The sequence below is a fragment of the Suricata suricatta genome, chromosome 11 (genome assembly GCF_006229205.1).
Source record: "Suricata suricatta isolate VVHF042 chromosome 11, meerkat_22Aug2017_6uvM2_HiC, whole genome shotgun sequence".
Lineage (NCBI taxonomy): Eukaryota > Metazoa > Chordata > Mammalia > Carnivora > Herpestidae > Suricata > Suricata suricatta.
The window spans coordinates 48,639,856-48,662,402 of NC_043710.1; the positions used below are offsets into that span (position 1 = coordinate 48,639,856).

At 52.3% G+C, this 22,547-nt stretch overlaps 2 protein-coding genes across 13 annotated transcripts in view; one reads left to right on the top strand and one right to left on the bottom strand.

The window, feature by feature from the left end:
* The window catches only part of RIC3 (RIC3 acetylcholine receptor chaperone), a 63,495-nt gene extending 53,055 nt beyond the window's left edge, over window positions 1–10,440 (top strand). For 3 of the 10 annotated variants that reach the window (XM_029956211.1, XM_029956212.1, XM_029956214.1), the window contains exon 6: window positions 1,268–5,528. In XM_029956211.1, coding sequence (XP_029812071.1) covers window positions 1,268–1,740 — 473 coding nt within the window. In that variant the 3' untranslated portion in view covers window positions 1,741–5,528. The other 7 variants (XR_003915148.1, XR_003915149.1, XR_003915150.1 and 4 more) reach the window with 7 other exon arrangements.
* Window positions 5,277–22,547, bottom strand: part of TUB (TUB bipartite transcription factor) — an 83,487-nt gene continuing 66,216 nt past the window's right edge. For all 3 annotated transcript variants that reach the window (XM_029956208.1, XM_029956210.1, XM_029956209.1), the window contains exons 2-12: window positions 19,333–19,384; window positions 18,723–18,885; window positions 16,721–16,864; window positions 15,067–15,234; window positions 14,026–14,147; window positions 13,371–13,568; window positions 12,960–13,072; window positions 12,017–12,134; window positions 10,269–10,367; window positions 9,896–10,067; window positions 5,277–9,443 (exon numbers count right to left, since the gene is read on the bottom strand). In XM_029956208.1, the coding sequence (XP_029812068.1) occupies window positions 9,310–9,443; window positions 9,896–10,067; window positions 10,269–10,367; window positions 12,017–12,134; window positions 12,960–13,072; window positions 13,371–13,568; window positions 14,026–14,147; window positions 15,067–15,234; window positions 16,721–16,864; window positions 18,723–18,885; window positions 19,333–19,384 (1,483 nt within the window). In that variant the 3' untranslated portion in view covers window positions 5,277–9,309. The remainder of the gene's footprint in view (window positions 9,444–9,895; window positions 10,068–10,268; window positions 10,368–12,016; window positions 12,135–12,959; window positions 13,073–13,370; window positions 13,569–14,025; window positions 14,148–15,066; window positions 15,235–16,720; window positions 16,865–18,722; window positions 18,886–19,332; window positions 19,385–22,547) is intronic.

Consider the following 22,547-nt stretch of genomic DNA (forward strand, 5'->3'; position numbering starts at 1 on the left):
AGGCACGCTAAGTCAGGTCAGTCACGTAGCTGTGTGATGGGATAATGTGCGGCCAACTTTAAAATGCAGTTCTCAGGGTCTAATCTTGAATTAAAAAAAGTATAACCTTGTACATACAGTGTGTTTATATATGGTAAAAAGGCCAGAAGCAACTCAACAAGTTATCATCAGTGGTGGGATTCTGAGTGACTTGTGTTTTCTTTTTAAAACTTGTCTTCAAATTTTTTACAGTGAGTCTGTATGATTTATAATCAGAAAAAAAAAAACAGTACATGTTGTCAAAATATGTCTCTCCACACTCTCCACTGCATCAAAAAAGACCCTTGCTTTTCAGAATTTGCAGGCAAAAAGTGGTTTGTATTGGGGTTGAATTTGCCAATTATCATAATGTGCAAATGGATTTTGAATTCCGCAGCTCTTCACATTGTGCAGCCTGCACGGCTGCGGTTGCCAGCGCTGGCATCTGAGCTCCAGCCAGGCCCATCTGCCGCTCTGGTGCCGCTTGGCTGACACAGATTTATTCCATTTCATTCTTTAACTTGGCAACATTTTGTCTTTTCTCATTATCATAGCTGGAATTCAGTACCAGCACTCCTTATTTTGTTTGCCGATTTGTTGTCTTCTTTTGTTCTACTTTGTGAAGACGAAGAAGCCAACAGAGGGAATTGTGTCTTGTGAAACTGCAGTGGCCTGTCCTTCGGGATCTGGGGCGTGTCTCGCTGCAGTGTGCGGTCTCTGACACTTGCAAGGCATTTCAATTCTTTTGATTAGTAGAAGCCTTTGTGGTAGACTTTTTTTCAAAGAGCTTAGTGTTCCTTTTCTTCTCCTCTCCCCACCCAGGAAGATTTGGAAATGGTTCCAAATAGAAATTATAAACATTAGCTTTGAGCTATGCTCTGTGGTGTTGGTACTTTTTTTTTTGTTTTGTTTTGTTTTTGTTTTTTATTGGTTTTTTTGGTTTTTTTTTACCCAAAGGCTCATGTTTGTTGCAGAAGCTGGAGGTGTGAGACTTCCACTCTGCCCTAAGCACCCTGCGCTTAAGAAGAGATTTTCTTCTGAATTGGTTTGTATTTCAAAGAACATGGGGATAGTCTGCCAGATTGCCAAGAATTTACTCAAGTGAAACTTGGGAACTGTTAGTCCTCTAGAGATTTTTTGACTGGATTTGTTGGGACAAGACAGCTGCTGCCTAAGGAGCCTCTCTGAGCCTGACGCAACGAATGTCTGTTCGGCACAAAGTAAGACTTCTTGCTGCTTTTTTCTCTAGGTTATCCTGAAGAGACTTACCCGATTTATGACCTTTCAGACTGTATCAAGCGGAGGCAAGAAACCATCCTAGTGGATTACCCTGACCCCAAGGAACCCTCTGCTGAAGAAATAGCTGAAAGAATGGAATTGCTAGAAGGTGACGAATCAGACCATTTGGGCTGGGAATTGCCCACTGACTCCAGAGTCCAGGAAGCTAATTCTGTTACCTCATGTGACCCAGAGCCAGAAACCTGTTCCTGCTGTTTTCATGAAGAGGAGGATCCCGCGGTCTTGGCAGAGAATGCTGGGTTCAGTGCAGACAGTTACACTGAGCAAGAGGAAACCACCAAAGAAGTATGGCCCCAAGACTCCAGGGATCAAGGGTTGGGCATCAGCACTGATAAAGCGCATACAGATGGTACATTGAGGAAGCGGAACCCCCAGGGTTTGGAGTTGAAAACAGCTGGTTTGGGGAAGTATCCATTACTCTAATCCCAAGGTGACCTTTCTCTCCTTTCTCAGATTTCATCCTTGGCCCTGTGCCCTATACTTCATTCTGTGTTTAAATATCCTAGTTAATCAGGCCACTACCATGGAGATCATGTATCCTTCTTGGTGCTCACACACCTGTCACCTTGTAAAACACGGTAGCAATTAGTCTGAACATAATACAGCTTCACTCTTTCTCTTCATGCCTGTCCTCCACCAGAGAGTTGATCCGCTGAGTAATTATGTTTGATCTATTGTACACTCAGGGACAGAGGTCCGACTCTTCATGCTAGGAGTAGCAGATGGTTTACCTGTGAACGAACATCAATTTTAACATGAGGAGGACTTGGGTTGCAAAAGTGAAGATTTCAGAGTCCAAGGGGTCTTACTCTGTGGGTTGGAGCAGGTTAGTGGTCCCATGGGTTCAAAAAGAGAACATATTTTGTGGGTATGATGGGGCCAGAGCAGGGTAAGACTCTGCTGGGTGAGCTAAAGCCTGCTGGTCACAGCGAGGGCCTTCATAGGAGCACTGTCGCCGTCTGATACCCACTTTTCTTCAGGGTAGAAGACCCCAGTGTTTTGTGAATGAGTCCGGAGACCTCTTGGGGGACTGTTTTCCTTCAGTATTGCCTGGATCTCTAGCTTCCTTTATCCCTGCTGTTTCCCAGAACTGCCAACCTGGAAGCAGCTTTATACCTCTGGGCTCTCAGTGGCCAGAAGGCTTAGAGACTTTTTAGTCCTTGCCCTGCAGAGCCAAGGTTTGAGGCTAGTACGGCTGCAAGGACACCTGTGTAAGGGTGCTGGTCCTCCATGAGATGCTCAGGCCGCCAGCAAGGCAGGGACAGGGAAAGAATCCATGTACTTAACAGCAGCACTTGCCTAGAAGCGATTTCTAAACATTGTGCCCTCTGCAACACGAATTGAGACAGAAGTGAGGAGGACTGAGCTTGTAGACAAAGTGCCAGCCTAAAAGGGAAGTTGCAGTGCGTGTCTTTTGCAGAGAATTAATATAGCAGGAGAATATAGCCCCTCTAGCTGTGTCGCTCAGGGGAAGAGACTATTTGTTCTATATTCAGATATCTGGGTCTTTTGAGAAGGGTGGGGAAAATAGGAGGTAGGTTACGGCTGGAAGGATTTTGACTAAACTGCAGGCCTAATCTCTAAGGTGCCATCTGCCATGTGTCTTCTAGAGATAAAATGGCACCCAGCTATCCTGGCTAGTAAAGATGAGTGAATTCAGTTTACATGTAAGACTTGAGTTTAAAGAAGACACATTCCTGAGAACATTCCTAATCATAAAATGTGGAAGATGTGAAAGTTAAGAAATCATGTAAGGATAGATCGGGGTTTTGGAGTTCCATTGTTCCTGTTGACCAAGATGCCAAGAAAATAGTTAAAATCACACATCTAAGCCTATCCTACAGACTGTCAGAAGATCTGGGATTGCATTAACATGTGTCAGCTACCAGTAGGCATTGCTTTTTGATGAAATTAACATTTTTTTGTTACAAAGAGAAGTCATTGAAGACTGAGTCTGTAGGAAGTATATTGCTTCTATCTCTACGTAGAACATCTGATTCACTTTAAAGAATGTAGTTTAAAATCTACTGGAAATGATCTAGATGTAATGCTCAAGGTAAAAAATAATGTAGGTGCTCTTCACTGTTTTTGATAAATGGTTTTCCGTTATTTCATTCTTTTTTGCCTTAGTATGTATGGTTTCCTTACTAAGATGTGTTTCTGGCTGCTTCATTCCTGTGTTCATTTAGGAGACACTGCCCAGCGGTAGGCAGTGGGAGCAGAGGCTCAGTTCCTAACTTTAAGAAAGTTTGGTGGGGAGCCTTGTCCAATTTATTATTTTTTTAACAAACTATTAACTATATAAAAGGGCTCAAGATTATGAATTCTGCAGGCTAAGAAATGTCGCTCATGATTCCATCCCTGCCTATTTCTATCTGTAGAGTCTTGTTGGTTCTTTAACTGTACTGAGTCTTGGTTTTCTGCTATGTGGTGCAGGGGAGTACAAGTCCAGGTCCCACAGGGCGGTTAGGAGGATTAAACGTGAACTCATCAGTGTATATAAAACAGCGTTGACCCTCCTATCTCATATATGATAACCACTCAAGTAGTAATTTACTTTTATTGTACAAGGCTTTATGCTGTAACTGAGATGTGGATCCAAATCTATAGAAACACAGAGATCATTTTTGCCAAAGTACTTCCAAGAAACCTAACAGGCAAATTGGATCTGGAGGCATGCTAAGAACTTCAGGTGGCCAAGCAAGAGAACATTCTTGGCAGAAAGCGCAGGGCTAGACAAAACTGGTGGGAAAGTGTATGGGTGTTCACGTGTTTTTATGAGGATGGTATTTAAGGTGTTGCGTAACCACTTTTTAATTTTGAATGTTAATTTGGGGGGGGGTGGGGGGGAATTGGCTCAGGAAAACAGTTCCACGAGCTCTTAGTACTTCTGACAGGTTCTTGCTGCCCTAGCTCTTGGCTGGCTTTAAACAGCAATAAATATTAATGTATGTATCTTTTAGAAATTTTGATTCCTCATTTGGTCCTTTTTGGATTTTCCAGAATTATCTTCTCCTTCAGGGATGACAGTCATGTGTATATACAGCCTGAGATGACCAAAATCCTACGGCTGATTTTTGTTGTCATGCCTGCTGTCGCTCTCATCATGGTCTTCATTTTTCAGAACTGGTCTGGGCTGTGAACTTGGATCCGCCCCAGGTACTAGGTCTTCGGTGACCTTTGAGCACTGGGGCAGAGCATGGAGGACAGATAGGTGGCTTAGCAATCCACCACCTGGGGCCATGCTTGGTTAAATCAGGTGGGTGATCCGGGCAGGAGATCCTCTTTCCCGTCATAACAGGAGCACAGAGAAAGCACCTTGGAGCTGTAGGACTGGCAGCGTACACGTTCCAGAAACTAGGACCAGGAAGGAAGGTATGTTGAGGAACAGGCATATTTGACCTCTTGGCCTCACACACTCTCTGTACCTCATGGTACAAACTAAGACACTTCAGGGAAAGGGAACTTTAATTATAATTGTGTAAACCATGACTATCCTGAACCTATTTAAAAGCTTTGTTTTTAAACAAAAACCTCTTTCGTTTTTAATACAAACTGGTATTGCTGCTTCCCGCAGAGGCAGGGCCTAGGAGCTATAGGCCACGATTGAGGCAGGAAATTATCTTAGCCACATAAAAACTCCAAATGTAGGGTTAAAAAGAAACCAACCCTATTTTTTTCCTAAGGGCTGGGCCCCAAGGGAACAAACAGCCCATTCTTGCAGAGGACTGTGCTAACCTAAGTATCTTAACTATTCTTCCAGCCCTTCCCAGCCTGGGTGTGTGTGGTTCTGACCAGCCGTAACTTGGAAGAGCCCAACCAGAGCCAGGCCAGCCTCAGCCCTTCTCACCCACCCCTGAGGCTCGTAGGACAGAAGCAAGGAATGGGGTAGGAAAACACTTTTAGGTAAGAAAGGGTTTTTCTTTCTCCTTTTCTAGGAAGAAAAAAGTGCATAGCCATGTTGTGAAACAGTTCAAGTTTAATTTGTTGATATATGGTGTGTACTTAGACAAACACTTAAGTTCTACAACATATATAATGTTAACATGGGAAAATACCAACTTTGTCATTGCACATACCAGTAAATAAATACATTTGCTCAAGAATACCAAAGAGTTTATTCAAAAAGTCACTTAATAAAAGCACAGTTTTGCAAGTTTGTCTAAAACTCCAGATAATTTTGAACAAAAATAAAATGTCTGACCACTCCAGAATAGGAAAAGATAATCTTGTGCAAATAGACATACACATTCTAGGCATTATGAAAACTGGCTAAATGTAAATTCCCAGCTAGAGAAGTGCCACCCATCCTGACCAAGTCCCCTGTGTAACTCGGGCCTTAGGCCCGAGACGGGCTTCCTTTCTAAGTCACTCAAAATTACTCTCTAGGAAACTCTGGATCTTGGCCTAATCCATAGCGCTGCCTGGACCTTGATCCTTAATGGGGGAAGGGAGAAGGACAAGAAAACAGAAGAGAGAAAAGGGGTGTGACGTGTTTTTTGGAAAGAAAAAAGGCACAGTGATGAGCCAGAAAAGGTAGTGATGAAAGCAGGGATCAACTTTAATTCGCCCTGAATCTTCCCGCTCAGACTTCGACAGTCCAACCTCCTTGGCTGTAGATGAGAAAACAGTCTGGAGAACTGGTTTGCTCAGAATCGCCTAGCTACTAATTGCAGTAGTGCTCTCTGTAAGACCAACTTGCCTCTCAACTTGGTCCAAAAATTAAACCTATCCCCATACTTCTGCTATGCCTCTCCTTCCCCATATCCTGAGATGACAGAATTGCAAACTGGAGGTACAGATGGACAGGTAACCAGGAAACTCAAAGCAAGAGCCCATACCTTGGCCTGTTCCTGGGGGCTACAGTTCAGTGCTGGGCACGAGATTGCAGACTCCTGAAGCTATCTGGAAAAGTGTGCTCTGAGGGCCACCTGGTAGCCGGAGGTCACAGGTATAGCTTAGCAAAGAATTCTAGAAAGGGAAGAGCGAGTGTTACCACAGTAAGGGGAAAGCAGGGACTCCAGATAGGAAATATAATTTGTGCTTGCATAACAGAGCCATGGACACGGCTCACTGCAGCCCCCACTGTGAGGAAAGCATGTACTTCCTATGGTTGAAGTCCTCACCGCTGCTTATTAAGTTTAGAACTGCCTCTAAATGTAAACTGGCAGAGCATTTACCTCTAAGTATTTCCAGACCAAAGACAAGCTTCTGTTTGTCATTTTGTTGCCCTTTTTGTCACTGAAGGATGCAGGCTTCAAGTGATGATCACCCTTGCAAGCTTCCAGTGCCTGTCCTCAGCACGAGTCTGGACCTTACCTGCTCCTCCTAAACTAGTGTCGTGATTTTTAAGGCACATTCACTAGAGTATGTTCAAATTCATCCAAAAGCATGCATGTAACATACCAATTTTTCAGATAATGCAAAATGGAACTGAAAAGCTAAAATCTCTTGAACCCTTGGGAGAAAGAGCTGGTACTTCCCCGGGTCTACTTTCCGATCAAAGAGCATGAAATGAACGAACAAAATCCACAGGTGATCCTAATATCCTTATTCCTTTCCCACTCATCCTTAGAAATATGATCGTAGTAAGAAACCTCAGTTAGTGATTTGCAGATTGCCCTTTTCCCCAGTTACACACAGAGACACAGACACAGAGCACCTTGGAGCCAGAAGGAAAGAAAAGCTAGAGTTGGAGAAGAGTGGGGAAGTGAACATCCCGGCTCTACAGAAGAGCTGTTTGGGGGGCGGCCCCAGGAGCAGTTACCGAGGAGCTGCCCCAGGTCCCAGCTGCCCACCACCCTCAGGGCTCAGCCAGTCCCCTGCCTGTCAAGGACCAAGCCGGTGGAGGGTATGGAGGGCAAGAGCTCTTACCGTGGGAGATGCTGAGCCCAGGCGGTGCCCAGGGGCCCTGGCAGCTGTTTGGACAGGGAAAACCAGCATCACCAGGTATGGGGCCTTAGGAACAGAGCTTGTGAGGCTGGGGCTCAAGCAGGTGCCGCGGCTGCTCTTGCTCATCACCCAGTGCTCAACAGAGCTTTGCTGCTGCGCTGCCTGCCCATGGCAAGGCTGGAAGCACAGCCTACGTTCCTGACCCCACCAGACTCCCCAACCACCCTGCTCTAAGTATCTGACAAGAAAGCAGGCTGTGAGAGTTTGCCACTGGGCTTCTACCTTTTCCACAATCCCAAATGTCAGCAGGTCTCTTCCCAAAGTGAGGAGAGGAAGTGGACCAGCCCTGGTCTACAAAAGCCCTCGAGCAAGGTCCAGAAACTAGACCAGGGGAAGGGCCTTCCGCAGACCCCCTAGAACAAGTGTGCCTTGTTGTGACACTCAGCATGGAAATCTTAGACTTCTTACCCTCCACCTAGGTCAGAACAACTCCCGCACAGTACAGATACTAGAGTGTTTAGGACTTGTTAAAATGAAAAGATTTCTATACTGCCTGTCCACGCACATCTCTGAAGGGAGAAGCTATTCCTGCTTGCTTCCCTCTGACGTCCACCTGGGCAAAGAGCCTCTGCCGCGGTAAATGACAAAACGGGTAAGGGCTTGGCTTAGCATTCCCAAGGCTTCAGGGTAGATGGTACCATCCCAGGAGGAGGATCGAGGTGGAGAGCAGGCCTCGCCCTGAAACACTCAAAGAAAGGGGCAGCAGCCATGCTAAGGCCTGCCACCCTTCCAAAGCTAGATATCCAAAAACCCAGCTTTCAGCAGGAAATTGCCTCATTTCCCACTGAAATGGTTTCAATTTCCAATATCGATTCTGACATTTTTAAGTCTCTAATCAGACAAAAGGGTGAGGGTATGTTGCTGGGTTCCAGGAAGACCAGAGAACCAGAGACAGCATTTTCCTGGGGGATGGTAGGAACAAAGAAATCAAGGGGCCGGAAGTTCTGAAGTCTGCCACTAACCAGCCAGGTGATCCAGTGCAAGTCCCAATTTCTATTATGATCCACCTAAAGTGACGTGTTGTACTACTAGTTCGTGTCTATAGGTCCCGCGATCGCTTAGCTCGTGTGGTTCTAAAATACTCCCTGCTTTCTTCGCCCTGCCCCACTCCCACCCAGGAGTCTTCAGCCACAACCTAGACTGGGCACAACAGGAGCTGAGCATGGGCAAGAGCACTGAGCTAGAATGTTCCCAAGTGGCACTCCACCCACTGGAGACCTGGGCCCTGTCCACACTTACTGGGACCTGGGCAGGAGCCGCGCAGCAGAAAGCTCCTCTGGCAGTTGACAGGACTCCTGAGCCAGCCCTGGTCAAGGGAGCCTGTTCATGCACCTCCTGCATGTGGGCCTGTCTCCTGCAGGCCCCACCCTCTAAGACACCTGGCCTGGAGGCCCAGCTTCCTGCTGCCTGCCTCTGTGCACACACAGAAAACCTAGAGAACTCAAATGAGCTAGGCCCCCGGCCCATTCCCACCACAGCCAGGCCTCTAGAGCCCTGACAAGGTCCTGCCCCTCACCTTTCCCTCAGCCCTAGGAGGCCTTCTGAAGCCAGAGGACTTTCTGTAGTTAGCAAAGGACTTGGCAGCCGGTCCTTGCCCTTCTGTGTAAAGTTAATGTACCCAACCCCTACTTACACTCACTGTGTCCTTCAGTATTGGGGACCCATTGTCCCTTGACTGCTAGGCTGAGTGGCTGGCTAGGCCACAGCAGCCCTGCATTGTGCTTCCTCTCCCTTGACACGTCTTCCTACCTTTGCAGCTGAAGAGGCCGCCCAGCTTGGCAAATGTGATTGCAGCAGGATACTAGCCCAAGAGTGGAGGGTGTGTGTGGACCCAGGGCCCAGGAAGAATTCACTCTGGTCCCTTCACACACCCCTCCCCCATCTAGTCCTCCATCTCAGCAGTGGAGGCAGAGGGGCCAGGGAGCCACCGAGAGCAGAAGGTTCATCTGGCAGGAGGCCTATGTACAGACGGTAAGCAGGGCTGTCTCCGCAGGCAGCTCCACTCCAGGCCGGGCAACCCCAAAGGGTCCAAGGAGGCCTCTACTCGCAGGCCAGCTTGCTGTCAAAGCTGGACAGGGCGATGGCGAAGGCCTGCAGCGCACACAGTGGGTAGTTGTAATCCATGGTGAACACGTCCTCTGCTACACGGCCAAACTGCATCACAATGTAGTCCGCTGGAGACAGGCCCAGATGTGCCCAGAGAGACGCAGAGGACAGAGATGAGGAAGGGTGGCCATTCAAGCCACAGTGGGAAGAGCAGGTGAGAAGCAGAGATGCCAAGGGAAATCCCAAAGGAGGTAAAATAGACCAGTTGGGAGAAGTGGGGGGAAAGGGAGAGGACAAAGGAGACAGACATACAAAAACCAGGAGACAAGACGAGGAAGAAGTCACTCAGAGGGTGTCTCTGGTGTTTCCACACCTGAGACAGCTGACTAGGGTTAGGGCTCCAAAGAAGGTCCTTCTCAGGGCCTCCCAGTCATTATGGTTAGAGAGCTCCTGACCTCTAAGTCCTATCTGTAACCCATGTCCTTGAGCTCTTGTACAGGCCGGGTGGGGTGAGTGAGCCTTGAGCTATGGGGCCGTGGCTATCATGTGGACAGTAATGAGTAAGGGCAGCAATACTCACGGTCATTGCCATGGATGATCTGGAAGTTCTTCACGGAGGCCTGTGTGACGCGCCCGTGGAAGTTGAGTACGTAGGACTGCGTGTCGTCATTCCAGACAGGAGTCTTGTTCTGCAGCTCAATGACACTCTCCGTGTTCTTATTCTGCCAGCGCGCTAGCAGCGTCTCGTGCTCCTGGGAAGGCAGCCGCCCCTGAGCCAGGCCCACCCCTGCCATGGCATTGTAACCGCCCTGAGGAGAGATCTGCCCTTGGGGTGGGGTCCTCAGGTTTCCCTAGGAAGCTCCAGGGCTTCTCACCCTCTGTCTCCTCCACCGAAACACTACAGTTCTGCCCACAGAAGTGCGTGCAGGGGAAGGGGGTGGGCGGAGACTCACGTTTCGGGGCCGGATGGAGACTCTCTCGTGAACCATGTTCATGCCTGGGACGATCACACTCATCTTCCGTGGCCCCTTGAAACCTAAGACGTTTGTCTCCTGGAAAACAGTGAGAACTCAATGGAGAGACAGCAGGGGGCTGGGGAAAGGGAATAAAGATGATGAGGAGCTAGTTTTCAGCATCTCTAAACTTAACACATGCAGGGGCGCCTGGGTAGCTCAGTCGGTAAAGCGTCCAGCTTCACCTCAGGTCATGATCTCACTGTTCGGGGTTCAAGCCCTGCATTAGCTCAGAGCCTGGAGCCTGCTTCAGATTCTGTGTGTCTACCCTTCCCCTGCTCATTCTCGGTCTCTGTCTCTCAAAAATAAACGTTAGAAAAAAAAAAAAAGCACCACCACCACATGCAGAACTGAGCTTCTGAATCTCCACTCTGCCCAAACAAGCACCTCCTACAGTCTCTCTCACTTAATTCTTCCATGTGCTCATGCTTGACTCCTCTCTTCAATCACAACCCACTTCTAATCCATCAGCAAATGCTGCCAACTCTACCTTCAAATTATATCCACTTTCTACCAGCACCATCTCTTACCAAGATGACAGTAATAACCATTATCTGGATTCCTTCTTTCCAGCCTTCCCTGCCCCCATCTGTCCACACAGCAGCAAGCAGTCCTGTTAAGCCTCATCCTTTGCCTCCACTGTTCACTCAGATTAAAAGCTCAAGGTCTCACCTTGACTGCAAGGCCTCATGTGGTACGGCCCCGTTAAGTCTCCTCTCCCCACCACTTACTCTCCTCTGTACGCACTCTGCCTTCCTTATGGTTCCCCCTACACGCCAGCCACCCAGGACGTTAGCGCTGGCTGGGTTCTCCCCTACACCTCCGTGGCTGGCTCTAACTTCCCTCTGGGCTTCACGCAAGTGTTGGCTCAGGGAAGCTCTCCTTCCCATCCTTCCTACAAGCTTACACACACCTGTACATGTCATATCCTTCTTTGTTGTTTCTTCACATTTATCAGGAACATTTTTTTTTTTTTGCTTATAGATCTGTTTTATAGCTTTTCTCCCCTACCAGGGGTTTAAGTCACATAAGGATATAACTTTATGTCGCTCTTGTTCACAACTGTATCTTTAGTGCCTCGAAAGTTACCTACAACATAGCTGGGGCTCCCTAAGAATTTGCGATTTGGACTGCCTCCCCAAAGGTGACCAGCAGGTGGCAGCACAGGATCATCCAGAATAGCTATGGAGCTGCCCTACAGGCCTCGTAGAAGTACCCATACCCAGATTAATAAGGGTACCAATTCCTCATTTTAAAATGGACACAAATCCCCTATATTTATATTCCAGTTTGGTCATTTAGAAGCTGTATGACATTGGCAAGTGACCCAACCTCTGAGCTTCAGTTTCCTCATCTATATAATAAAAGAAGACTGAGCTCTTAGGTTGTACAGTCAGTGAGATGATTATGCAAAGGGCCTGGAGTCCAGGCAGGGCCTAGGTACCACAGGGAGGACTGAAGGGATCCTGTCTCCTTTCCCAGAGGCTCCCGGGCTGGGCTATATAGAGCTCACCTGGTTCCCAGAGCTCCAGAGTCTCTGGGCCACCTGTAGTCTGAGCTCTCAACACAGGCAGGGGCCACTCTCTAAAGTCTTGTCTACTCAGAGAGATGGGAAAGCCCACAGGTCAGGCAAGTCCTCTGTGTCACATCTAACTTGGAGACTAGAGCCCCGCGGATACAGGACTCACATAGCACACGGCTGCCAACTCCTGACGCAAGGTTCCACTTTCCGAAGTAGAGGATGACGCCTTCTGAGGGTTGACTCCATTGTCATAAACAGTGAACTTCGTGCCCATGAGGTTAGACCTGAAAGGCAGGCAATCAATACATGATTATGCACCTCTGCCCTGCAGCAGGGAAGAACTCGGTCTGTCCTATGAGGAGCCTGTAGAGCATTCTGGGTTGAGCCAGAACAGACGTGGGGGCAGGCACCGCTCACTGAGTCCCCACGTGTCAAAGTGCTTCATGGGCACAAGGTCGGAACTCGCTCAGAATAGAATCAATGGGCACCTTAGTTCAGTGAGGGTAAATCTGGGATCCACAAGTTTTTCTTAAGGAACAGAAGTGCTTCTCTCAAGGGAGGTGAGCAAGCAGAATGGCATCTGGCAAGACTACCGGGGACTCAGCATCCCATAGAGAGTGGATACCATTGATGAAGTCTTCTGTCCTGTCCAGCCGTGACTGTTGCTCCAGCGTTAGCTCCTCGCCTCTAAGTTTGACTTGTTTCCCTGATCTGGCACTCTGCTCCTCAGCAAACAGTCCCCAAGACCTAGCTCAAAGGCTTTCCTAATCCCAAGGCTGCATTCTCTTCTCTCAAGGACTTGCTCTCAGCCCTGCCCTCTAGCACTGACCATGGGGCCACAGCAGCTCTTTCATGGTAGCTTACATCTTCAACGACCTCCTGAGGTGGTGATCTGCCACTCTTGGTGGGCCCGCGCCCCACTCCCTGGGAGCAGCTTAGAGTAGGGTGTGTAAGGTCCATCTCCAAGTCTGGCTCTAGGCTGGCACAGACCAGGGCCTCTGGTGAGATCTGATGGACAGACAGGATTCCACAAGAGGATGTGACCCTGACTTAGAGGTCCTTCAGGGACAGGGACAAGACCTGCCCGCTTCCTAGGGGAGGGCTAGTACCGCAGTTTCCCGATGTAGCTGTCCCCTCCTCGAGACAAGTCTGTTGGGTCCACGGAGATGAGGTAATTGGAAGTTTTACTCTTCTTCCTCTTCCTTCCCGCCAAGAGGAACACCTTGGGGAATGGAGCAGAGTCATGTTCCAGACCCAACTTCTGGTCACAATCATGGGGGCCATGCACACACAGGACTCTTCCTTGCTTCAGCTCCTGAACATACATATGTGCACGCACACATGTGCACCAGCAAACACAAAGGTATGCCCTAACCAGGTACGAAAGCTTCCACCCCTTCGGGGGAACTGAAAGGGCAGTGTTGGATCTGAGGCTTCCAGTCACATCCCAGCCCACAGGACCTCAGGCCTTCCCCCGCCCCCCCCTTTCCGGTCGAACTGCAGGTGGAAGCCAACCTCACCTTCTTCCCGTCCTCACGGTCCAGGTGCAGGAAATAGGTGGGGTACATCCCCCGGTCCATCCCCTTCTTGTCCCGTGTGATGCGGCACTTGATGGTGATACCTTGTGGGGCCGGCCTCAGTGCAAACTCCTCAAGATCCTGGACCTCAACATCCGCCGAGGGTTCTGGAGCTGTTGGGCTGGGGGCCGAGGCTGCCTCCTACCAGGGAGAGAGGAGGAGCCTGAACCCCAGAGACGTGCAGCAGCTACAACTGGTAGTCTGGGATCCAAAGCTGCCCTCTGATGTGTTGGTGGGCCTGGCCATGCTGGCCCTGGGGCCAGCAGCTAGTGCCTCAGCCCTCCCCCGACCTCAGTGTCCCTGGGGCTGGAGACGGTGGGCAGGTTCTCAGGCCCATCCTGTCCAACTTGAGCTTCCGGCTCCTGGCCTGGCTGAAGAGGAGGGAGACAGGATAGGAGGACAGAAGAGCCCTGGCCCAGACAGAGCTTCTGTCCTCCTATCCTGCCTCCCTGGCCAGAGAAGCTCCTATTGGGCACCTAGACCCAGTCCCAGGGCAGCCAACTCTCCATCATTTCTTCACACCCGTCCCCCCTCCAGCCCAGATGATCAGCCCTGGGAAGATTGCCTTCCGCCCCCCTGCTGGGCAGGAGCACCTCACCCTGACAGACTTCCTGCTGGTAGCGGAGCTGGGGCGGGTGTTACTGTTCAGCTGGGAAGAACTGGAGCTATTCTCATCCTCATCCTCCTCTTCCTCTTCGAAGCTCATGCTGCTAGAGACACCTGGGCCAGGCAGGGGAGCAGGCAAGGCCCAGTGGTCACGATACACGGCTGCACAAACACCTGTGCAGAAGCGCTGAGCCACCTGTACACGTACAGCCATAGTGCACAGGCACATGCACACGCGCACACACACACACCCAAATGTATGCAAGGACACGTTCTCTCAAGTGCATGCATGAGCTGGGCCCAGTCACAGTCCTTAGGGTGTGACACCCCCACCCCCAGCTCAGTCCCAAGATCCCCCCAACCCCCCAGTCACAGTGCCCATCTCCTGGGTAGTGAGGCCTGAGTGGAGCTGACCCTGTGCTGGGGACCTTCATGTCCAACTCCCCTCCCAGCCTGGCTGTGGCCTTCAGTCTATGCATTTCTCCCCACTTGGAATGCTGTCCCCAGCCTAACACTGCCTTGGTGGCCCTTTCTCCAGGAAGCCAGCCCTGATCTGACTTGGTCAGGCTTTCCTTGCCATCCTGTGCCAGGGACACCCTCCGGGCTCATGGAGGAGAAACTCTGGGCAGCAGGTGTCCTGGGAGGATCTACCCTGGCTCTTGGCATTCTGGCTCTGCTCCCCAAACTCAGCAGGTGTAGGGGAAACTCTGTGCAAAAGGAGCTTTTTCAAGGGAACCAAAGGGAGGGGCAATCTGTCTCCAAACCCAGGCCTCCCTGGGGACAAGAGATGGAAGCTGGGAGAGAGGGCTGGGCTAGGGACTGGTTGCTTAACCTAGTTCACATTTGTTTCCCTTAACTTGGCCTTATCAGGGGCCCCTACACCTAAGTTTCTCATTGGTGTCCAACTGTGCCCCCCTCACTAGGGCCTGGGAGGGGCCGGAACAGACACAGGAGGGCCATGCTCCTAAGAAGGGTGCATCTAAGAACCTGGGACTGAGCTTTGGGGGTGTCACTGAACCCCCACAGGGCTCACCCTTCCTCTGCATCGTGGCACGGAGGTCCTGCCCGCTGGGCTGTGCGCCCCCAGCAGCCGCCGTCTCCCCCGCGTCCTGGGCGTGGTCTGACTGGCCCACAGTCAGGATCTGCACCGGGCCTTGGGCCTCACACTTGTCTTCTGCCAGTGCTGCTGCCCCGCTGGTGCCTGCAGGCCAGGGACACTCCTGAGTCCCGTGGGGGTTGGGGGGGAGGGAGATCCTGGATTCTCAGACATCCTTAAAGTGGGTGATGGATGAGTTGGGGGACCCTCTGCAAAACTTTATTTGCAAAACTGATTTTTTAAAAAAACTAATGATTGCTGCCAGCCTCTTAATGATTGGTAAGCTACTAAGGGACATGGGCTTCATTTCTTCTGTGCCCCCAAACTAGCTGCTGGGGGTTAGTTTGAAATGGTTCATATCCCTATGGAAAAGACAGCCATCTACAAAACCAACTGCACAGTGAAAAAGACAAGGTGGAGAACAAGGATCAATCGTGACCAGAGCTAAGGCCACCACTCATTCAGACGTGACCAGCTCCTGATTACCAGTACTGACCGATCGATCGCGCTCTTGCTCTCTCACATGCGCATGCATGCGCGCGCACGCATGTGTGCACACACACACAGTTACTCAGACATCATTCAAAACATATGAGGCCACCTGAAAAGGTGGAGTTTGGCATACACTCCCTTTCCCACATGGAAGATCTCCCATCCCATGTCACCCAGCCCAAGGTGCCCAAGTGACAGAAGGCCTGGCCCACACAGGTGGCAACTGCCCTGCCTGACTATGCCCCCAATGCTGCCATCAGCTCCAGAAGCCTATGAACCCTGACACACACCCCTGTCCAACCATGGCCCAGAGGCCTGGGAGTCCCTGCCCCTGCACAGGGGTTAAGGACACAGTGTCCAGCCAGCAGAGACAGGACTTGTGGCAGGAGCCACTATAAAACGGTCATTGAGGGAAACTTGGGTGGCTCAGTTGGTTAAATGGCAGACTTTGGCTCAGGTCATGATCTCACAGTTCATGGGTTCAAGCCCCACACTGGGCTCTGTGCTGACAGGTGAGCCTGCTTCAGATTCTGTGTCTTCCTCTCTCTGCCCCTCCCCTGATCACAGTCTGATACTGTCAAAAAAAAAAAAAAAAGTAAAAACGTTAAAAATTAAAAAACAAAAAACAAGAAACTGTCCTCGCTCTCTGGGGATCTTTTCGGAGAGAGAGGAGCACAGAGAACAGACTGGTCTGTGGGCCTGGAGGGTGGAGTCAGGACTAAAGCAGAGGAGTGCTGCACAAGGAGGGGCAGATGGCTGGGCTGGCGGCAGTGACACCTGCTGCAGAGAGCATCGGGATGGAGACAGCAGGCCAGCCACTTGGCCAGGTGGGGGAGGGACTTCCCAGGCCTGACACACCGAGATGCACTTCACTTCCTGGCAGTAGGGAGAGGCTGCCCACACCAACAGGCCAGCCCAGGGACCCCAGGAGCCAGGCGCAGCCCGTGAGCCAGCTGGGTGGGGGCTTGAGTGCCATTATGTGCCTTCACGAAGGCTTCCCACCCTGCCCCTTACCTCCAAGTCTGGTGGAGAAGCCTCCCCCCAACCCTCCAGTGGGAGCCAGGCCTCCTGAAGGGGGCTGTAGTGGAGCCAAGCCAACCTTTGTGCTTCCCCTTCTTCTCCTTCCTAGAGGCCCCACCCTGGCCCCCCGCTGCTTCGGCTGCCTTGGTTCTCTTGGCTGAGGCTGGTGCTGTTGGGCGGGCAGCTCCCAGCTGTGCACTGGTAACCGTGTCGGCCTCTTGAACTGCTCAGGGGGGAGAGAGACAGAGAGAGAGACAGAGAGCGTGCGCGCAAGAACGCGATGGGCACTAGGTGAGACCAGAGCTCCAAGTGGAACTCACTTCTCAGCACATTTCCCAGGGCCCCACCGCCTGAAACCCCCACCCCGCCCCAGGGCCTCTGGACAAGGCAAAGGGGCCCAGGGGCAGGCTGGGCCGGAAGAAGGAGGCACGCCCACCCCAGGGTGATGAAGTCACTGCAAGCGGGCCCACACCGTGATGGATCAAGAAGCCCTGCAGCTCATCTCTGGGCTGGCAGACATTCCTGGGCAGGGGGAGGGAGAGGATCCAGGAGAATGTGGGTCACTGAAAATGGTGAAGACAGAAAAGGCTGCATCTCCTAGGAGAGCCCAGAACTAGTAGGGCCCAAACTGCGGGGAGCTTGCACTGGCCCTTCTGGGACAAGCCCATGGAAGCCCGGGATGCCGGAGCACCCCCAAGGCCGGAGAGTAAGTCTGGGGCACAAAGAGCTGCACACACTAAGAGGTCTCATAAGGGTCACAGCTGGGTGGGCTCCCAAGTCTCCACACATTAGACCCCCAACCTGCTCAAAGTCCCTGAACAACTTCCCAATGCTCATAACATGAAGACCAACATTCTCCTCCAAGTCTGGCCTCCAGCACCCCTCCACTTGGCCTTTGCCTTAATTGCACATTCCTCACTTCTCAGGAGACCCAAGTTCCAAGCCACACTGGGCTCTTCCAGTGCCTTGTGCACCCCGTCCTCCCTCTTGCCACAGGGGCCTTGCTCCAGCTGCCTGGACTGCCCTCACTATTGACACTGTCCCCCAACCCCAACTAAACTCACACTCAACCTGTGTCCTCCTCAGGGAGGCTCTCCCTGACCCCAGTCCGGGAGTAGGTGCTCTGCCATTCACTCACAGAGCCTGGTTTCTTTCTGCAAAACCCACTTGTGACTATCTGTTTAACTCTCTCTGCCCTCCTAGACCTTAAAGTCCAAGCAGGAACAGAGACCACATCTGCTTTGTGCTTACCCTGGACCCTCAACCTCTAATCCAGAGCCTAACACAAGCCAAGCCCTCAAAATGATGTTTAAGAAATGAAGCATTAACATGAATGAGCATGGCCAGTAAACCTAAAGGCGTTTACTGGGGTAAACGCTTCTGATTTATGTCAAACTCCCGGATCATCCTCTGTAAACCACTCCCTTGTATTTAACACCAAGAGCCAGCAGAGGGCAGGGCAGGAGGCAGCTAGGGCTGCAGTTGGGGTGGCAGGTGCTCTGGGACACCTCCACCCCAGGCCAGCCAGTCACCTGTACGGCTGCCTTCTGGGGCTCTGAGCGGCGGGCAGAGCACACCATGACCGCTTCAATTTTTTCAAAGCCCGAGAGACACAGAATTATCCTCACTTTGCAAGGGGAGAAAACAGACCCAGAGAGGGGAAGTGACTTGGCTCGTGGTCACAAGTGAGCAGTGACTTATGATGGTGTGACTAGAGGCTGTGTCTTGTCACATGGGAGGCACACTAGGTCCAGAGGGGCTGCCGTCCCGGCCCTGCCCTGGGCACACAATCTGTATTCAAGAAACAGCCGCCAAAACAGCTGCATGGCAGTGACTTAATGAAACTCCCAAAGCCTCAAGACGCCTGAGCACATGCAGAGCCCCGGGCTCCAGGCCCCAGCTTCCCTCGGCCCGCCTCCTTCCACCGAGGCTGGGAGCCACACCCAGCCTGAGCAGACCCCGTTGGGGTGAGCCCCTCCCCTGCCCAGGCCGGCGGAAGTCCCTGAGCGGCTCCCCCAGAGCAAACCCAGGGTGTGAAGCCACAGCACGGGGCCTCCCCAGGCAGACCTAAGGGCAGATACCTTGGTAGCTGGTGCTGCCGCTGCTGCTGAGGTAGGACTCCACCAGTGGGGCCTGCTCCTCCGACTGCCGGGCCCGCCGGCTCCGGGGCCGCCCATCCGCATTGGCCTGCACCATCAGGGGCTCCTGGCGCTTCTTCTTCTGCTTCTGCTCCAGCAGGGCCCGCTACAGAGGCACCCAACAGGCGGGGACGTTGGCGGGCCCTGAGAGGGCAGCCTCCCAACTGGGCTCAAAGAGGGGGCCCTGCTCGCTCAGCTCAGTTCTAGAGGTTGCCATAGGATCCACAGCCCACTCAGGGCCACGGTGCCTTGACACTTGGTCCAGGAAAGGAGACAAAAGTGAGCCCAAGGAGCTGCCCTGACAGGACACTCCAGATGTCTAGGGCCCAGATGTCCAGGGCTCCACGTGCAATGGTCTGGCTACCCACCTGTCAAAAGCCCTGGGTCCTGAGGCAGCACTGATGCTGAGCTGATGAAGACAGGGCTTGCCTCTCTCTGTGAGAGCCTCCTCCCCTGACGCAGCCACCCCAGCAAGGGAGACAGCCCTCCCTCCCCACCCTGGGAGACTCGGGCCAGGATGGCAAACGCCGACCATGGCCCTAACCCCACTCACCTGCCGGTCAAGCTTCTGCTGCCTCAGGTTGCTGCCCTCATCATCTAAGACACTGCAGAGGGAGAGAGGGGCGCTAAGGGCCTGCCCACCAGGTGCCAGGATGGAGTCCAGAGCCCACCCCCAGCACATCTGCGTTCTTGAAACCCCTCCTGGCATGACTCCTGGGCATGTAGGAGAGGGAGGAAGGGTGGAACCACCTCTGGAAACTGACTCCAGACAAAAAGGTGTAAGCCATATTTTTTGCCACTTTGGGCTTTCTTCTGCTGGGATCCCTGCTGACTCAGAGATCCTAGTCAGCCTGGTCTCCGGAAGTACAGGAGGAGACTTTCCCTTTGGGCCCATGAGCAGGGACCTGCCTGAGATCTGGGGAACCTGTCCCAAGGATGGGCTTCAGAGCCAGGTGCCAGTCTGTTCCAGGTCCCTCTCGGATCTCACCAGCTCTTCCCCTCTGTCTGTCCATCCTTTTTGGAGGAGGCTGGATCCTCTAGGGCACACTCTTTCCCCTTCTGTTCAAACTCCTGGCTCTCTGGGTGACAGACTAGAGGTGCTAACACTACCCACTCCCCTTTCCCACTTCAATGAGGGTCCCCTCATTTGGGAAAGTGAAGATAAAGACCAACCAGTCCCTCAGGGCAGGGCTAGAGCTGGGTGGGCATGTCTGCAAACAGACACAGTGCAGCAGTGCATAGCCCAGCAATCAGCCGACATGGCGAGGGGGCCCCAGGGCATCAAACCCGTGAGTCCCTAAGGTCCTGGAACAGGCAGCATCACCTCACAGGGACCAGACCTGCCTCCTAGGAAGGCCAGCGTAATCAGGGAGCTCCAACCACTCAGCCTTCCTTCTAGGCCAAGACACATGAGACCCAAGCCCAAATTCTATGAAAGCCACGGTTAGGGGGTAGGGTTGGACATGAGGATCTGAGCTCTGGGAATCCCCAGGCTGCACTGGCCCAGCCTGCTGAGCCTGCCCCTGAACCAGACCTGGTGTGGGCACCTGCACAGGCTTGCCTGAGGGCAGCAGGCTTGTGTGTGAAGCTCTAAGTGTATCCCATGCATGTGTTCACACTGAGAGGTGTCCAAATATATAAGTGCGTCTACACGGATCAGCACATACCTGGATATCTATGCACATAAACACCCGCGTGAGAGGTGGGTATGCTCGTGTGCAGGTGAGCACAGAGCGCATGTAAGGGGGAAAGATGAGGTCAAGTTGTCCCAAAGATAAGGGAAAGCCATTTCCACCTCCTCCTGACAACAGCAGCTCTTTCTAGCTGGACCAATCATGAACTTGAAATGTCCCTTCGGCTCAAACTACCTGTGCCTCCATGCGCTGGGGGAACCAGCCCAGGGGGCAGGAAGCTCGCCGCCCACCTCTGGCTGCACCCACACCCCTCCCTGGCCACAACCTGTAATGACTGCGTGTTTTTAACTGGCAGCTGTCCTACCTGCTTGAACACCTGATACCCATGGGCTGCTCTACTTTCAAGAGGAGCCCCAATTGTGATCGGGGGCCATGCACAGCCTTATACACCAAAATCCTTGGCCGCCAGAGCACAAGAGAAAACACTACTAAACAGACACGCTTCTAAGTCAAGGCCTCAGTCCACCTAAAATAGTCCAGAGTTGCACTAGGGACTCCCTGAGGCATTGCTAGGACCAGGACACAGGGAACCAGCTCCTAACACTGCAGGCTGGCTGGGACAGTGAGTGTCCCATCAGAGAAAAGAGGCACTGCAGGAGGGTGGCATCAAGGTCTTGAAGGATGCAGGTACTAGGGTGAGCAAGGTGTCTGGGGGCCCTGCCAGGTCTGAGAGGCTACCCCCCTGCCACTGGTCCCTCCACCTAAGCCAGTGGTCTGACTGAATAAAGCCAAGGCAAAGCATCTGCTCCCACAGACTTTGAAGGGTCAGTCCACGAACACCACTGTCCACCCTGGGCTGCTGCATGAGCAATGCACACTCATTTATAACGTGCAGGATACAGATGGAGACTGCAGTCTGGACTCCATGTGGCACATGGCCAACAGGAGTGACAGGGCCTGAAATCCACCCGTGCTCTGCTTGCCAAGCTCTGGACACACACAGGGCAGCCTATAATCTCAGTCACGTGCTAGGCGCCCATGTCACCTCCACAAGGCTGCTGGCTCCGCTTCCTGCCAGCAGGAGAGGCAGGCTCACGGCTGACTGGAATGCCAAGAGTCACTCATCCTTTCACAGGGGAGGGCCAGGGGCACTCATCTGGGTCATCCTGGCACGGGGCTTGCTGAGCAGGGCAACGAGGGTGCCTCCCATGGTGCTGACACAAACATCTAGGGTCATTTACAAGTGGGAACTTCCACCTGAGAGTTAAGCAACACTAGCAAAGCCACCTCGGGAACTGCTTGGTCACAGTGGCAACTCGATGGACAAAAGGCGGCTCCAGCCATGGTGGCCTTCCTGGCCAGGGCCTCAAATGTCCTTATCCATGCAGCAGGGTGCATCCCTGCCTCAGGCTACTGTCCCACTGCCACGGGTGTTCCACACGAGTCACACCCAGCTAAGGAGGCTGCTTTCCTCTTCCTCTAGCCTCATCTCCTTTCCCTGATGGGGGAGAAAGACCCAGAGCTGCAGGCTTTAGTAACACGGGTAAGACTTCAGATAGAGTGGACTTCACCACCAGACATGGATGGATGAATAAAAGACAAATGAATGAGGGGCAGGCTTCTGAAGGATTCCAGAAACTCAGATACCCTGGACGTACCTAGAGACCCATCCACCACCTCCCTCACCACCAGGCCTGTTGGAGCAGTGGAGGGGGGATATGTGCAGGCTGGGGGGGGGGGCACCTGGGAGAAGCAACATGTGCCTGGCAAGTCACAACGTACCAGGCTGAGCAAAGCCCACCCAGGAGGGCCGGCAGTCGGTGCACCTACACGGGGTGGCTCCGAGAGGAGGCAGCAGCGGGTACAGTAAACAGGCTCCTGGTACAGCCTTGTTTCTAGGAAAGTCACAGAGGCACGAGGTGGACCAGGGTCCCCCCAGCCTTAACTGCAATGTATCCAGGGCGCGCGACGCCTGTCCCTGGTGAATAACGGAATCTCATCCCTGCAAACCTCAACTGCCACAGAGAACAACAAGGATGGGAGTCTCCAGAGAGTCCAGGAAACCCCTCTCTCCTCCTCAGCAGGCCCAGCCCCACCCCTGCAGACAGCCCTGTCTCTCCGCTCCCACTGCAGC